Source organism: Sceloporus undulatus, chromosome 1 (assembly GCF_019175285.1).
Source record: "Sceloporus undulatus isolate JIND9_A2432 ecotype Alabama chromosome 1, SceUnd_v1.1, whole genome shotgun sequence".
NCBI classification, from domain to species: Eukaryota; Metazoa; Chordata; class Lepidosauria; order Squamata; family Phrynosomatidae; genus Sceloporus; species Sceloporus undulatus.
In genome coordinates, this window is record NC_056522.1 from 139,674,604 (window position 1) to 139,692,696 (window position 18,093).

At 38.7% G+C, this 18,093-nt stretch overlaps 1 protein-coding gene across 2 annotated transcripts in view; it reads right to left on the reverse strand.

Moving 5' to 3' along the window:
• CSMD1 (CUB and Sushi multiple domains 1) overlaps window positions 1-18,093 on the reverse strand; it is a 1,231,469-nt gene that overhangs the window by 257,499 nt on the left and 955,877 nt on the right. For both annotated transcript variants that reach the window (XM_042480556.1, XM_042480547.1), the window contains exons 22-23: window positions 13,913-14,082; window positions 5,593-5,749 (exon numbers count right to left, since the gene is read on the reverse strand). In XM_042480556.1, coding sequence (XP_042336490.1) covers window positions 5,593-5,749; window positions 13,913-14,082 — 327 coding nt within the window. The remainder of the gene's footprint in view (window positions 1-5,592; window positions 5,750-13,912; window positions 14,083-18,093) is intronic.

Here is an 18,093-nt window from a genome sequence, read left to right on the forward strand (position 1 = left end):
GCCAGGCAGGCAGCAGAAAATGTTAGTACCTTCCTCTACAGTTGACAAAATCTTCTGGCTGCTTTGAAAACTTTCAAGTCAGTCCCAACTGTGGAGATGCCTGAAGCTATTTCATCCTCTCTCTACAGCAACTACAGGAGTCATGGCAAGGCAAATTTTAATTGGAAAGAAATATCAGGAAATTATAGAAAAACACAGTACTCGCAGAGGTAAAACAGAATTCCCTTGTTCTGGTACACAGAAACAAGGGTACAAATACGTGGCTTCCTGTCTTTTTTAATATATATACTTGGAAATCAAAGACCTTCCAAATTTTTTGAGAAGGGGATAGCCAAAAGGCTTGGGATTTCTTTATATGGGTTTTCCTCTGGACACATGCAGGCTGTACTATTTGGAGTGCATGTCTGGAACTATAGAGGTGGCTGCAATATATGAAAAAGGGGAAAGAATATAATAACTACACTCCTTGGAGATTTTAGGACACAATTTACTACAAATTCCCCAATATTCAGTTTGAGACAAGTATTCAACTGAAAATTGCATATTTGCTCACCTCTCACACAAATTGTGAGGTGTGACCTGTACTCAAAAATAGTTAATGGATTTGCTGACAAGCTAATAAGCTGAATTTCAAAACAAGCTGAAGGAACCGGTGTTTAAATAGCTGTTATGACCAGCCAAGTGGAGGACAAGGAGGACAAGGAGGAAGCTGTGGCTCCTCAGGTGCAAGGGGAGATTGAGGCACTACCAGGTCCCAATTCTGCCCTGTCAGACCCCAGTCTTGATCTTCCAGCCCCAGTGGTGAGGCTCAGCCAGGCTCTAGCTCTGGAGAGCCCCCTCCAGAGGCTCAACAGTTGAGTGTGGCTCCTGATGAAGAACCAAGCATGCAGGTCCCTTCCTTTAAGGAAAGAAGAACTGAGAGTGCTTGCGTGCATCGGTCCAGGAGGATTGCAGAAAGGCAATCTACAAACAAGCTACAGCTGGCACCAGGGAGAGCGTCTCTTATTTAACCAGCTGGGGGACGCTAACTTGGTGCCAGAGTTTATTGCAAGATCCTTTGGTGTGACTGCTGCCAGCACTGGCTCTGTGTATCCTGAACCCTTGTTGCTTTGACCCTTTGACTTCGGAATGCACTGGACTGCTGCTACCTTTTGGCAGCCCTGACCTTGAACTGAACTGACTACTGTGTCCTCTGATATCCTGACTTTGGCTTTGGCTTGTGGTTTGCTCTGTAGACTATTTTCCAGCTGCATAAGTAGCTTCCTTGCTGAGCCATCCTTATCAGCGGTTATGTGTGTGTGTGTGTGCTGGCCACAGTCCAGGACAATAGCAGACAAACACTTTTCAAAGTGTTGGACTCTCTCTCTTGCTCTCTCTTTGTATGTGTGTATGTATGTATGTATGTATGTGTTTGTGTGTGCTTAGGTGGATGGGTAGGTGCATATACTGTACTTCGGCTTTGTTTAAAGCAGCAAATGGTCTTCTCTTGGCTCTGCCCACATATCCTGAGTACTTGAAATATTAAAAAAGGACATTTTGATGTATCACCTTCAAAGTAGGCATGATGGTGGATGACATGGACCCCAAAATAACTAACTATGAGCCTGAACAGACAGGCCAAAATAAAGCTGCTTTGGGTCACTTTGGAGGTATGCTGTTTAAATGCCGCATGCATCCTAAGAGGCCGAAAGCCACACCAAAGCTACGCTCCAGTCCTAAGGACTAGAGTGTAGCTTCGGCGCAGCTTTTGGCCTCTTTAAATGTGTGTGTGTCATTTAAACAGCATACCTCCAAAGTGACCTGGAGCAGCATTTTTTTGGCCTGTCTGTTCAAGCCCTATATGTTGTTTGCTGTTGTGTGTATTCAAGTTGTTTCCAACTTATGGTGACCCTAAGGCAGACTTATCATGGGCTTTTCTCAGCAAGTTTCTTCAGAGAGTGTTTGCCATTGCTATCCTCTGAGGGTAAGAGAGTGTGACTTGCCCAAGGTCACTCAATGGGTTTACATGACCAAACCACAATTCAAACCCTGATCCTGAGGATCATGATTTAACACTCAAACTACTACACCATACTGGCTGTCAAAGCTAACCATATAGACAGAATTAAATCTTCAGTACTTTCCATATCTACTATTTCAATTCCTTTGCCACCAGTAAAACTTCTTTTTACCAACCATTCATTCAGTACTGTATTTACTTACAGAAAGTAATGCAAGTAGAATATCCCCCCCCCCCCCCCCCGGGGATATGGAATATTTTGAGATGTCTGGACTTTCTACAAGGGGTACTTGGAGACCTCACCGTGTTTACACTAATAAATTTGGGCTGCTCAGCTTTCTAAAATGTGAAGAAATTTAAAGAACATTTCAACCAGACTAGTTCTAACAGTGAATGGGTGAAGCTGGAGGTCAAATTCTCAGTAAAAGTATGGTCATCAAAGTTTAATTTCTATACTTAAGTAACTTGAGGGACCTGCCTGAGACCCAAAACAGCTATATGCAGAATTTAAAGGAATAACAATTTTCTGCCCTTGAAAATGCACAAAAGAGTTATTAACCCTCTTCCCCATAGTGTTAGTCTTATTACCATGCATACACGGACTCCTCGCAAACTTCTCATTTTAATGAGATGTAATGGCTAGTGGACCAAAACCAATGCCCATTACATTATTATTGTGAGAAAGTCCTGAAATTCCCCAAGAGAATTCCCTCGATCTCTTCAGAGATGAACAGGGCAGTGAGTATATATGTGCTAATTACTTTATCTATGGCATGAATTCTGTGCTACCATGAGACCATGCTTTTTAACACTTATTGCTAAAATAATGATCAATGTTTGCAGTTTTTACATTTCTATTCACTTCACAGATTACATCCTCCAATGATCTGTTCATGAATGCATGTACATAATAATATGCCAACTGAGAAACCACCTTACAAATTTGATAATTTCTGCACTACAATCACACCATGCTTCTTAATACTTATTGTTAAAATAATGATCAGTGTTTGCAGTTTTTGCATTTCTATTCACCCCACAGATTTCAGCTGTTTGTGCAAAAATGTTTATAATAATATGCCAACTGAGAAATCACTTCACAAATCTGATGAAGTAAGCTGCGGTCCAGTTAAGCTTATGTCAATCAAAATGCATTAGTTTTGAACATCCCACAAGATTCCTGCCTCCTAAAACAGATAATCGAGGCTAGCTCCTTCATGCAAAAACATACTAGTATAGCATTAGTAATAATAATTAGCACCACATTAGTAGTTTCCCAGTGTCAACCAGATTTGTGGTAGATTGACTTGTAGTATCAGTGACCAACTTCCAGAGGTCAGGAGGGCCACAGACCCCATGAGACCTCAGAGGTCCACAGCTGCTCCCTGCTGTACCACACATCTCACTTTTTTTTTTCACACTAACACCCCTCTCATGCCCTCTGTGGGCATGAGGGAATTTCCAACTTCTACAGAATATAGACAGGAGAGGTGGAAGAAGTGGGAGCCATTTTGTTGAGCTCTTGTCCTTTCCGGCTAATTAAAAAAAAGCAAGAGAGGCACTGGCTTAGTGTGTAGGAGGAGTGTCAGTGCTCCAGTAAAATGAATGCATTCCATAATGCCTAAAGGATGTGGTTGTAAAAACATTTTTTGAAAAAAAGCTCTCCCTGGATCCTATCAGAGTGGACACCTACCAGCCAGTTTCAAAAATCCCTTTGCTGGGCAAGATACTAGAGCATGTGATAGCCTCTCTGCTCCAGGAATTCCGGGATAAAATGGATTATTTAGATCTATTTCAGTCTGGTTTCAAGCTTAGCTATGGAACAACGATAGTTTGTTTGTTTGTTTGTTTGGTGGATGGCTTATGCAAGGAGCAGGACAGCGGGAGTGTGTCCCTGCTGGTTCTTTCTGGATTTATCATCAGTTTTCAGTACCATCAACCATGGTGTCCTTCTGGGTCACCTTGCTGGGATGGGCCTTGCAGACACTCTTTTGCAGTGACTCTGTTCTTTCCTGGAGGGGTGATCCCAGAAGGTGGTACTGGTGAATACTTGTTTGACCTCTTGGCTTTTGGCCTCTGTTCTGTCCCCCGTGCTATTTAACATACATATGAAACCACTCAGAGAAGTTATCATGAGTTTTAAAATTCAGTTACATCAGTAGGAAGATGAAATCCAACTATATGACACTCTCTTCCAACTCATTCCAAGAAAGGTAAACTGGTACCTCACACCAGTAGTGAACTGGATAGAAGATGAACAAATTAAAACTTAATGCAGACAAGAGGGAGTGATTACTGATCAGTCAAAGGACCAATGAGTAAATGGGATGCATTGTCTGCTGGATGGGGTTACACTCCCCATGAAGATGAGGATTCATACTTTGAGTGAAATATGAAAGATATATGGTAAGAGATGTGGGGCTGCATTTCCATCATTTTAAGAAAAAGATGGGTTTCCTGACATGGATGGGAATGCACTGTTTCATCCCTGGCACTGTATGGCGAGCGGCTGTGGGAGGGTACAGTTATCACTTGCATATCAGGGAAAAGAATTTCAGGGAATAGTTTGTTTTTTGTTGGGGGAATAGTGTAGGAAAAAAAGAATCAATGCCCCTCCACGGCATCTCCAGACCATTGAAACAGGAGTTGCATCTGCTGTTAATAAAAACAAATGCCTAAAATATATTTCTTGCCTTGTTGAGTTCTGCCATTAGATTAGTGAATCCTGGATTAAAGGCCAAGCATTCCCATTGTGTGTGTGTGTGTTTCATTTTCAACATGTTGCCTTGATTATATCTTTAAAAGGTGGGTTTATTGATGCTGAGAACAACAATAATAAATCCCCTTCAATCATAAAGCTTTCCAAATACAAAGCTTAGATCAGCCACTATTTCTCAGGCTAACTCACTTCATACGGATGCTACAAGAATAACGCATACTCATTATTGAGCCTTTTGGAGGAAAAATAGGATAAAACAAAATTGGACCTGTAAATGACAGTAATCTCTTTAAGGGTAGGGGGAGATGCAAGCTCAGTTCTTTGTACATTTTTTTCCTCATAATACCTAAGCCTTCTATCTTTCTCAAAAAATAGAGGAATATTGCTTTTTTGGCTCTTGAGATGTACAATTCTTTGAATTTTACCAACTCAGATTAGCAGCATATGTGAGCAGTAACTTCTGTTAATGCAAGTGCCAAAGCAGTGGATGTTTGTTCCAACCAATAACAGCAATGAAAACACCTGAACATCCAATTGTGTAAGATTTAGCCACAAGAAACTGAATTACTTACCCCTTCCATTATTTATCACAGTATCTTACTTACCTCTTCCATTTTTTATCACAGTATCTTCTTTATTTATCCCTACAGCTCTACTCACAAAAAGTCCTGAAGTAGAAAATGCTACTTTTAAGCACTTCCTCCTTTCCAGCAGTGAAATGAATTAAAAATGCAATCTCATAAACACAGTAGGTAGTAAGAACTAATCCTTGGGATTTTGTGTTAAATAATGCTTGCTAAGTAACACATTTACTCTTTTTTTTGTATTCTCTCTCTCTCACACGCACACACCTATCACCACGAGGGGTACATACTTGTATATGTGAGCTGAAATCCTTGGTCCGTATCTGATCCATTCGTATTAAATTCTATCCATAAGTGGTTAGATGTACTGTTGAGAATGAGCCCGACCAATTCATTTTTTGAAAATGTCCCCAAGAGACGTGATGAACTGTCTTTTCCATCATATACCTTTTAAAAAACAAAAACTTTTTTTACCTTAAAATGAAACATAATACATTAAATAAAACACTTCCGATGCAAAATATGAAAAAAATATTGTACACAATTAATTGTATAACACACTTCCAACTGAAAGGCAGATGAAAAAATTCATGTGGGCTCAGGCTAAAATATATTGGCCTGGTAACTCATATCAAAGACAAATACACACACAGACACACATTTTTTCCTGCCACTTGTGAAGCTTATCTGGAATGGGGGGAAAATTATTCATGACTCAGTTGCTAGGCATTATATCACTACGGTCTCCCTTCCCTTCTATAATCCACTTAATAAAGGCTGAAAAGCTTTGTGACATTTCAGTCAAGGAGCCTCTTCTGAAAACACTGATGAGGGGCAAAAATAACCTCTGATCCCTCCTGACCAAATGTATTAAAAAGGAAGACTGAAGTAGCAAAACTAGACTGTCACCTTTTTTATTTCAGATTCCAAGCCTGAGGTGATTTTTGTCTTCAAATCATTTTCAATAAAAAGAAATCCACCCATCTGATACCACTTCAGAGGGAGGTGAGCTTTTGTTTCCATGCAAAGGATGCACAGGTGTATCTTTAGTTCACAATATTGGCCCTGGGAAACTTGAATTCACATTTAATATTATTGATATTTCACATGATTTTATAACAGCAGAAGTCACACAGTGTGTATATATATATATATATATATATAGAGAGAGAGAGAGAGAGAGAGAGAGAGAGAGTCTGTGTGATTTCAGCTGTTATTAAATAATGTCAAATATCAATAATATTAAAAGTGAGTTGAAGTTTCCCATTGCCAGTACTGTTAACTAAAATATTTTTTAATTTTTTTAAAAAAATAATTTTCGCAACAAAGACAATGCAGAATAATAATAATAATAATAATAATAATAATAATAATAATCCAAGTTCACATTGACCTGCTTATTTCAATAAGGTACACAATTCCCAGAGCCCAAAGTCTCATTTCCCCTTTCCCTAGCAACCCTGACTTGTTTCTAAACTTATTTCTAAACTGTAAATCCCCAAACTTTTGTTGCTCTAGACTGCCAAATTCTAAAAATGTATCACATAAATATTTGCAGTGGTCAGATCTTGCCCTAAAATTTTAGTCCCAAAGAGAGCAGACACACTGAATAAATGGCAACTCAGTAAGTCCAAACTTGTAGAAAACTCATTGAGTCAGTGGGTCTACACTAGTTGTGACTAACAGGCTACATCTGCACTGCAGATATAAACCAGTTTGGGACCACTATCAATACCATGGCTCACTGCTATGGAATTCTGTGGTTTTGTGAGAATGTTAGCTTTCTCTGTCAGAGAGCAACAAACCACAATTCCCAGATTTCCATAATGTCGATCCATGGCAGTTAAAGTAGTGTCTGCCCCCCCAAAATACATAAACAAAACAATTATTTTCAGCATATTAACAACCCAAAAGCAAATGCAAACAAAATCTCTCAATAAATCAAATTAAGAAATAACATATGATGGTTTAAAGAGCAAGATAGCATGTTAGTGGGACATACATAATAAAGAAGAAGTTATAGAGAAAAATAACATCATGGGGAATTTGAAATCCTTTTCATAGTTCTCCTTCTTATCATCATTATTATTATCATTTATTTGTATAGGGTCATAAATTTGTATGGCCCTTTAGAGAAGCAATCATTTCAAAACATTAAATCCTGCCAGTAGCGTACAATCTAAGTTCTTAGAAGTTTGGGACAGTTATAAGAAATCAATCAAATTGGTATTGTTTTGGTTGTCTAACTAGTGGAGGCTCTTTCAGTTTTCTCTCCACCCACCCATTTTTAAAAGAAGAACATGTTTATTTTCATGCACTGGAAAATTGCATTCACAATATAACATTTAATACGCATTATTAAATTCTGGAGGATTTCTACATTTATTTGAATATAATCAATTAAATTTAATCTGCCTGTTTAAATATTTATTTATTTTAAAACCCCTCTATCCTACTCCTCAAAGCTGAAACAACAATTAAATTATAAATGCATAAAATTTCAAACAGGAACTATGTAAGAAAAAAAGGCAGAAAGGCAGATAAAACTACAGCTAAAATTCTTAAAAGAAAAACCTCCCTAACCAATAGATACAATGCATCACGTATATCCATCTGTAGTTCCTTATTTCCCAACCATTTGGAAAGAGAAACCTTAGGAATGAATTATCCACTGACAGTGTTGAGAAAACTTTAAAGATCAATGAACCAATTGATCCTTTACTATTATTCAGACCTTGAGTCCATAGCCATTTCATATCCTCTTACCCTAGAAAACATCTAGGATCCAGACACTATCAGCAACTGCCGTGGACTGGAAAAGAAGGAATTGTGCACATGAACAAGCTGTTCTGGAGTCAGCTTTCATAGAAAGTGGTATATAAATATAAATACATTGACCAGTATTTCTATCAGCTAGTTATTTAAGTATTAGTTTTACATGGGTTCATCCATAATTAACTAAGTACGGTAACCTCTACTGGCTCAACTCCCCCAAACCTGATGGAAACATCATTCACCCATGCTCCACTTGCTGACAGAATGTAGTAGATGCCCAATAAAGTAGGTTTGGGGGGAACAGTGTCAAAGTCGTGACTGCCTAGATTTCTGCACTACACTCTTATAATGCTACTATTTCACTTAAACTGCTCTGGCTGCCTCCTGTTGCATCCTGGGATTTGCAGTTTAAGGAGTGGCATTTAGAATTCTCAGCCAGAGAATTCTTAAGTCTCACTGAACTAGAAATCTCAGATTTCAACAGGAGGCATCCAGAGCAGGAAAAGTGGAATAGCAGTACTGTAAGACTGTAAAACGGGAATGTGGTAAGTAGCAGTAATGAATATGGAACAGTCAAGGGTAGAGATCCATTTTGCTGGTGATTGGAGCACAGATAAATGACATTTCTGTCAAGTTTGTCGGATAAGGCCAGGAGAGCTTACTTACTTAACAGACAGCCCCATTAAAGCCCGCTTTCGGGAATCTTGGGAGTATGGCATATACATGCCACACACTACGAAGCCATCTGGAAGATACTCTGGTGGCATGGCATTTACACACTGCACGCTGCCGGAGTATCTTGAAGCCACCCTGGGGCTGTGGCAGTGCAGGAAAAGGTGGCCCTTTCTTGGCCCAAATAGGAGCTGTTCTTTTCCTCTCCTATTTGGGCCGGGTTCAAGGTGGATTGAGCTGGGTTCAAGGTGTTTGCTACAACCCCAATCCATCTTCAGTGGGGGCAGCTGTTCCGGACCTAAGAAGCTGAAACAGGATACAGTGCACCCGCGTCATATGCGGGCACGCTATACGCGTGTTTGAGCACATGCTCAAAGCTGTGGAGGAGAGTGCGCGGGTTGCAAGGGATGGTGCGTCCCATTGGAATGAATGCACCGGCATATCACTGCTGTGTGCATGAGCCCCATTCACTTGAATGGGGCTTAAGCATGCATGCTATTTGGCTTACTCGGGGGTCCGCGTAAGCCAAGGGCGCACAGTTCTGGCTTTAATTTATTATCTAGGAAAGACACAGTTTTCAAAGATAACACATACTTGTTGACCAGCCATGAAATAATGAGACTAGAGACAAATAAATGGATTAAACAAGAGCTGTTTTGCTAAGATGTACACTGATCTAAAAATCTTCTCTCCCTACTACCTGCCAAGGGAAACCCATTTAAAGAAACCACCTCAAGCTAATTGTACAATATCCAACAGATAACAGTATGGGGCAGGCAAAAACAAAATACCAAAAAAAAAAAAAAAAGCCACAAAAACTCCACAGATAATGGAGGAAGAAATTCCTACCCGGACCAACACAGACAAACAACAGAGCTCACACTGCACTAAGGGTGGCTTGGTGGGTTGCAAATTGGGAAGAAGAGCCACTCTAGGGAGCAACAGGGGCCTTCACAGTTGCCCCCTATCACATGGTTTTGTGACTTTTCCCCCCACTGGCCTCTCTTCATGGAGGCCAACAAAAAGGCCCCCGCCCCTACAGCAGCTTTACTGTGTAGGTCAGAGAACAAGACTTTTAGAAAATCACAAGTGAAGAATAATGCGAGACAAACCTCATATGTATCTATTCAGAAGCAGTATGCATATGATAGCAGCATTAATACACAATAAATTCCCATTAAACTCAATGGGGCTTACTTATGAATCAATATTTCTAGGACTGTATTCTCTTCTCAGTCTGTATCAATTGTATAAGAGTGCATCCATAAATTCATGGGTGACCATTTGGGAATTAATCTGGAGAATTTTTTTTAAAATCTGTGTTAACATCCACAATTAATTATATATTTATGCATGTTTTTAAATGTATTCCCTACTCAAAATATTTATTTCCAAATATATTTTATCTTTTTTAAAAAAGAAATATTGGGAGCTAAAAACAGTATAAGAAAATATAGGATGTGCAAATGCTGGTAGATAATTCTAACCTGCCCATTAGTCCAAGAAATGTAAAACAGGTAGTACAGAATCCACAAAGTGCAAATCCCTCAATGGTTTTTAATACTACAGACTCTTCTCATTGCCTAACTGGCAATATCAACTTGTACTGCCTAAAGTCATAAGGAGCCATGGAGGAAGTTTATCCAATTTAATTACTGGAATTTTTCATTATTTGCCATTATGTCGACTTTGATTTGTGGTGACCCTGTGAAGACCTCCAAGATCCCTAGCTGTGAACAGCCATGTGCAGGTCTTACAAATTCAGGGCCATGTCTTCCTTTTATTGAATCAATTCTTCTATAAAGTGGCTCTCTTCTTTTTCTACTGCCTTTCACTTTACTGAGACATTATCATATTTTCCAGTAAAGTATGCTGTCTAGTGAAGTGTCCATAGTACAGTAATTTAAGTTCAGTCATTTTGATTTCTATGAAGAGTTCAAGCTTAATTTGATCTCTAACCCATTTGTTTCTCTTTTTGCCAGTCCATGCCTTCTGGTATTCCATACTTCTCCAGAGCCACATATTAAATGGCTGCTTTTCTTCCTGTCAAGTGTTCCTCACTGTCTTGCTTTCACAATCATACACAAGCATCAGGACAATTAAGTGTTGTCCCACAGCATTTATTATAGTGTGATCCACAGTTTTTGATGGTTTACATAGTAAAGCCTTAGCTATAGTCTATAAAGCACAGTTTAATTTCTTCTGAAATTTTTGATGTGCTCCACTAGCAAGTGAATGTTTGGAATGTGGTCTCTAGTATATTTTTCCTTCCTGAATCCAGCTTGGATACTTGGCTTTTCTAGCTACACGTATAGTAAATAACTGTTTTGTGTGTGCAAAATTTTGAGCATCACTTTGCTTGCATAGAAGATTAAAGCAATGGTTTTGTGGTTACTGTAATCGCAGGTGTCCCCTTTCTGGAAGACTGAAATTTAAATTGAGCATTTCCAGCCTGAGATCCACTGTTTTGTTTTACATATTTATTGACAGTTTTTTATTGGAGGGATTCCCCCTCTATAGCCTGAAACGCCTCTATTTGTATACCATATTTTCTTCCTAGTGATTTTTTTTCCCAAGGGGTATGAAAGTAGTTTCCACTTTACTTTATAAAACTGTTACACGAGTCTTCCTTAGAGGGAATCTGTCATTCTTTCAATTACTGCTATGTTGGTATAGCAAACAGAAATTGTTAATCTCAAGAGGAAATTCTAACCATATAAGAATATAGATGTTTGTATGTTTTCTCCTACATTTGAATCTAAAATATGAAGAAATGTGCATATCTGGACAAATTCTTATTGAAAAATAGAAAACTGAAGTTCTTGCCCATCTCTTTTGCTCAAATCCAAGAAATATAATTATTCCCAGCAAGGAAAGAACTGTGTTGTACCTGCTTCCATAAGGTGTTAAAGAAGAAGTGTTGGTAAGGAAAAGCATACTGTACCAAAATTCAGCATCAATCTGTTAAAATACTCCAAAAGTCAAAGCCTAACTTTTAGAAGCTAAGAATTTCCACTGACTGTGTGGAAACAATCAATTTCAGTTTCTCTCACAATCCAGATCTCTTTCTATTTCTGCCTCTCTCTCTCTGTCTCGATATATCTACCTCAGACACTTCCTGTTCAAAATATATGTAGAATGATGCTAAATTCAAGTTCTAAGTGAGTTGTTTCTTTCCTCTTCAGAATATTTATTTTTTTTATTGACAATGTTGGGGCTCAATTGAATAATCTTTATTTTTATCTCTATATAATCTTGATTCCCCTTGCCCCAACCCCCACCCCATTTGTTGTTGTTGTTTTTCTGCACAAAGCAAACCCTACTCTGGGTCATAATTATTTTATCTTGACTTTAAAAGACTCACTATGGGCCTGAACAGACAGCCAAAATAAAGCTGGTTTGGGCCACTTTGGAAGTGTGCTGTTTAAATGACACATGTGTCCTAAGAGGCTGGAAGCCACATTCTAGTCCTAAGGACTGGAGCGCAGCTTTGGCACAGCTTCTGGCTTCTTAAGATGCATGTGTCATGTAAACAGCATACCTTCAAAGTGACCCAAAGCAGCTTTATTTTGGCCTGTCTGTTCGGGACCTATGACTACATTTGCTAAAGCAAATATCTTTGTAGTTTGATCTAACATTCGACTACTTTTAAATTTGACTCTGTACAGCTTTCATTTCCAATCTTTTGATTTTTATTTTGATCTGTTCTCTAGATTAATCAGTAGAGTACCCAATATTTCATCCCCTTGACTACATCACCCTTTAGCACCCCTTCGCTCATTTCTCCCCAACTTTTTAGACCAACGAATGAGCATCAGAAATGGACATCAAACTGCATGAGGAATTTCAACAATGTGATATCAGAAAATTAAAATGCTTTCCCAAAGATCTTTGAAATTATAAATCCTTTGAGAAGACTAGTAATCACATTTGGCATTTTTGTCACACATACAGAATGATAACTTGTTTTTCAGTTATTTATTTTGTGTGGCTGTTACAGTATCCAGTGGTAATTTTGCACATTATAAATTAGATCTATACTGAAATGCTCTTCAGGCATTAGTTTCATTAATACCCTACTTTTCCTTCAAGCACTTCAAGCCTACATATATAAACCTCCCTACAACAACCCTGCAAAACAGATTGCTAGGAGATAGCGACTGCTCCAAGATCACCCAGTGCACTTCATAGTCATTATGGATCAGAACCCAGATCTCTCATATCTTGGTTTAATACATTAACCCTTCTGGCTCACCCACAAGCACTAGCTCTCTCATAAAATTCTCTCATTTTTTCATAGCCAGGGAGATGAACAATACCAGTGTTACTTTTAATGCAGTCCACTAGCCGTAGTGGCCAGAGGATCCTGGAAGATCAAAAAGGTAACTCTGCTAATCTCATACCATTCCTCAAAATCCATGCCCCTCTTAATTCTAGGATTCCATCTCATGCTATCCCAAAAATTAATATAAATTAACAAACAGAAGAGGCTAGCAGGGAGAGAAAAATTAGATGATCAATGGCAGGGGAGAAGGTACAGAAAGCCCCTGTTCTCAATCAGAGCAAGGCACATAGTGGGTGGCGGGGGGGGGGTATTGTAAACTCATTCAGGGAAATATGTAGCTTCTGAGAAGATATATCTTCCATTGGGGGAACAGAAGGGTGGTATTTGTCTGTAGCTAAAAAGAAAACATCTCCTAATATCTATTTGCATTGGCTTGAGCTAAGTTGAGACACACCAGGTGGCAGAATGAGATGCGTGCCCTGTGTTGGAAAGGAGGGCTCTGGATATTCTCAGAAGATATGAAACAAAGGGTGATGTACTTAAGTCTGTGCTAAGGGTGTTATACTCTGCTATCTGGTCTGTTTGCACCAGAACTAGGGTTTGGGCCATGCATCATCTAGTCTTCCTGCCAAGAGAATGGGGAGAGGATGCTTTATTTGCAGATAGGTCCATATAAGAAGCCTGGGTATGCATATAACTCACAAGCTTTGTACTCAGATGTATCTATATCTGCCTATTTAGCTCTATTGATATAATTTTCAATGTAGATATATATAAAGTTCTCAAATATAAGAGATCAAATAATTAATATACAGAAACATGACTGGGGGGGTGTTCTTGTGTTGTTGGTTTGCATATGAGCGTGTGTTCATATTTACCTTAACAGTATCTCCTTCATGAAGCTGAAATGTTCTGGCTCGCAGGTGAATGCCTTTCCCAGGTTCAGTTTCAATTTTATAGATGCATTCATGGTTGTTGTCATAATTAGATGGAAAATTTGGTGACAGCAGTGTTCCTTCATTTCCAGACACACTTGCTCCACATTCAGCTAAAGAAAATGAGACATTTTAAAAATAAAAATAAAAATAAAGAAGCCTTAGTTATCTGTTCCAAAAGAACGGTAACATTTGTGATTACCATTGGCCCTCCATATCCACAGATTCTACTTCCACATTCAATCTCCACAACATGAAAATATATTTTTTAAAAAATCCAAAAAGATAACCTTGATTTTGCTGTTTTATATAAGGGACACCATTTTACTATCCCACTGTATATATTATGGTATTTGAGCATCCACAGATTTTGGTATCCATGGAGTGTCCTGGAACCAAACCCAAGTGGTACAAAGGGACCAATGTATTTTCCAGACTACAAGGTCCCTCTGCCAATACATAAGCAGAAACATTAGCCACACTTTTACTTGACAAGCTAAAAATTTCCTTATGACAATAATGGACTTTTCATATCTTGCTATTATTTTGTTTTTAACAATGGCCTTTAGACTAAGAACCACTGGGTCACTGTATCTAGATACACAATTTTCCCATCTCAGACCCGTTCAATTGCATTTTCATTCCTCACTGTAATCTGATGTTTGGAGAAATCCTCACCTGAATCAGTGAAATGATCCACAGTATTCTGTACTCAAAATATAAAGTCAATGTATACTCAAATACAACTGTCTCGTCACATCCTAGGGCATTTTTGTATGTGTACAACTGCAAACAAAAGGTAAAAGTGACTTCTCTCTGCTAAAAATGTCTGATGGCAAACAAGAGAGAAGTTTCCTGGAAGAAATCCTAAAAGCAAACTAGAGATAATATTCTGTATTAATAGCCTAAATCCATTTTGCATTACTTCTATGTAATGTGATGATTTAATCCAGCCAGCTAGACAGCTTGTACTACTACTTATCATTGTTATACTTCCACAGTGGATTTCTAACCTGCAATCATCTGATTATACAACACACATAAGTGTACTTAACCTAACTGGGTATATTCATTTTGACAAGAGAAATGCAAAGAGCTCAGTGCATTTCCATTAACCAGTGCCATGGCTGGAATCATCTAATTTTGCAGTGGGCAGAGAGAATGAATGCAGATAAGTGGCTGTCAAGTTGCTGCACCTACCAGAGTAAACCTATTGAAGTTGGTAGCTGTCAGGGACTCTCTGGGAGAGGAACTGACACTTCTTACAGGACTCATACCAAACAGGACAGATTGTAAGGTCATTAAAAGAAAATCCTTTGCAACAATTTTTGTATATTCTTTCTGTCTCTTCTTTCTCTCACCTCTTCCCTTCTTCTTTGTTCTGATGACAAGGAAAGTAACTTCGAGAACTCCAGGCCTATTGTAACTTTCCCCCTATTCTGGGCAGTAAGTATTGGAATCAAGGGTGTGGTTTGATTGGGATTTCTTTTTTTTATAACAGCCATGGTTTCATCCTATGCAACCCCAAGATTTGCAGTTTAGGGAAGGGCATGTAGAATTCCCAGCCAGGGAGCTCCCCTAGTGCCTCACCAAACTACAAACCCCATGTTCCATAGGATGTGGCCATGGCAGTTCAAATGGAATATAAAATGAAAGTGTCCCTGGAAAAGAAGGCCCACAACATCATGTGGCCCCAGGGCACTGAATCTTGGACTCCCCCCCTCTCTCAGTTTTATCCTTTACTGTCTTAAAATAAATCTCTTAAACATAGGCTATCCATCACTGGGATGAGAAGTTAGGCTAGCATATTTTTACAAAATAAGCACAGAATGTCAATGGTTGTGCCCATATCTACACTCGTCCCTCCACATTTGCTGGGGTTAGGGTCACAGGACACCCATGAAAGTGGAAAAACCACAAATAACAAAAACACTAGTTTTGCTGAGAGATCACCTCTCTAGGATTGTCTAGGTCCTCCAGTGCATCTCTGTGGTCAACATCTGCCAGACACTGACCACAGAATTGTGCTGGAGCAGCTACAAATGTCTAGTGGAGAGTTCTCTCTAGAAATCTCTAGGTCCTTCAGTGAGCGTGTGCTGGGGATCTAGATATTCCTAGAGAGAATGAATTAATAAAATCCATGAATAATCAATGCCAATGTGTGCAATGGTTTAAGAGTTGGACTATGACTGGGAAGCCCAGAGTTCAAATCCCTACTCAGCCATAGAAACTCATTAGATGACCTTGGGCAAGTCACACTCTCTTAGTTGTAGAGAAAAGCAATAGCAAACCTCCTCTAAATAAATGTTTCAAAGAAAACCCTATAATAGGCTGGGTTCAATTCAGAGAAGATTTGAAGACACAAGAAACAAGATAATATCCCAAATCCACAAAACAGTGATACCTGTTTTGGACCAACCAAAATGCACAACGTAGATGTTGCAAGCTTTTGAAACTCCACTGGCTTCTTCATCAGGCAAAGATATTAAAAATCATACAAGAGGGGAAAAAAAATATGACAATGTCAGTCACAAGCCTGCATTTTGTCAAGATGTGGCTCTTCTTGGTTCAGGTGGTACTGGAGGGAAATTCATGCAGTCAGCCCCCTCCTCCTTCTGACCAAGTGGGTATGCCAGGTAATAAAAAAAAAAAAGTTCCATTAGCAAGACAAAAAGATATGTTGCTCTTGATTTTTCACACCGTTGCTTGATGAAGATGACAGTGGAGCCTCAAAAGCTTGCAACATATATTTTGTGCACCTTGGTTGGCCCCAATAAAGGTATCACTATCATGAGGATTGGATGTTATTGTACTTAGCACAACTGCCATCAGGCAGAATTATCCTTTATGTTACTATTCGTTTTAAGTACATATAATCAAACAATAATTTAAATAGCAAATATTACAATCAAAACTAATTGCCATTTAAGTTGGAAATTTTTCACCCTTTTATTTCATCTTCTTGAGTGCCTTCAGGTCATTTCCAACTTATGGCGACTCCTAGGCAAATGTATCACTGAGTTTTCTTGACAAATTTTGTTTTCAGGGGGTGTTGCCTTTCGCTTCCTCTGAAGATGAGAGAGTGTGACTTGACCGCGGTCACCCAGCGGGTTTGCATAGCTGAGTGGGGATTCCAATCTTGTTTTCTAGAATTGTAGTCAATTACTGAAACCACTACAGCACACTGGCATCACACACTTTTATTTATCATACTTAAAGACCCAACCTCTAACAGAGAAGATTAGGCATTTCTGGCCAAAAAGAAAAAGAATAAAATTTGCAATGTGATGGAATAGTTAAAAGGCAACATAAACTAGCTAAAAATACATAAACACAGTAGGGAATTTCTTCTGTAGCCAAAACCACTATGCTAATATTTTGTTAAAGTAAAACTAAACGAAAGGGTATAAACATCCAAAAGGACAAAGGCAGTTCTAACTTTAGAAATATTCCCCAGAGACCACAGATGAATGTGCATTAATGTGTTTGAAATGATTCCGTGGTCTTAAATAATATTTGTAAAAGAAGAAACCAACATGGTATTCCTGGGCTAGATAGACGACAGACCTCTCCATTATTATAAGACAGAGGATGCATGCTGCTTTTGATGTGATTTGATTATTATTTTAGTTTAGTTTTAAAAAGGGAGTGATTCATAAAATCCCACATCAAAAGAGGGCTCTGTTGTGAATGAATTGGTCTGTAGGCTAAACGTGTGGAATTGAATTATTACTTGGTAGTTCAAAATCTCCATCAAAGTCCTGGCTCATTCCTTATTTTCAAAGGCTGGGTCACTAAGGCTAACTATATCCAAAGCTATACATTTTTAAAACAGTTGAACCACAGAAATCTGAAGCATCTTAGTATATGCTTAATAATGTGAGGTCTTCACTTAGAGTAACAGAACTCTACAAAAACTGAGAACAACATTTCTCAGCAAGCAATTAAGAGCACTAGGTATAGTTTAGTTAAGACCAAAGACTGATTTATATTATCCCCTGTAAACTAGGCTCTTCTATTGAGATAGATCAGAGGTTTACAAAATGTAGTTAGTAGGCTGCATATAAAGCAATGAGGGATCAGGAAATTTTCACACACATTTTAAAATGATAAATAGGTCAAAT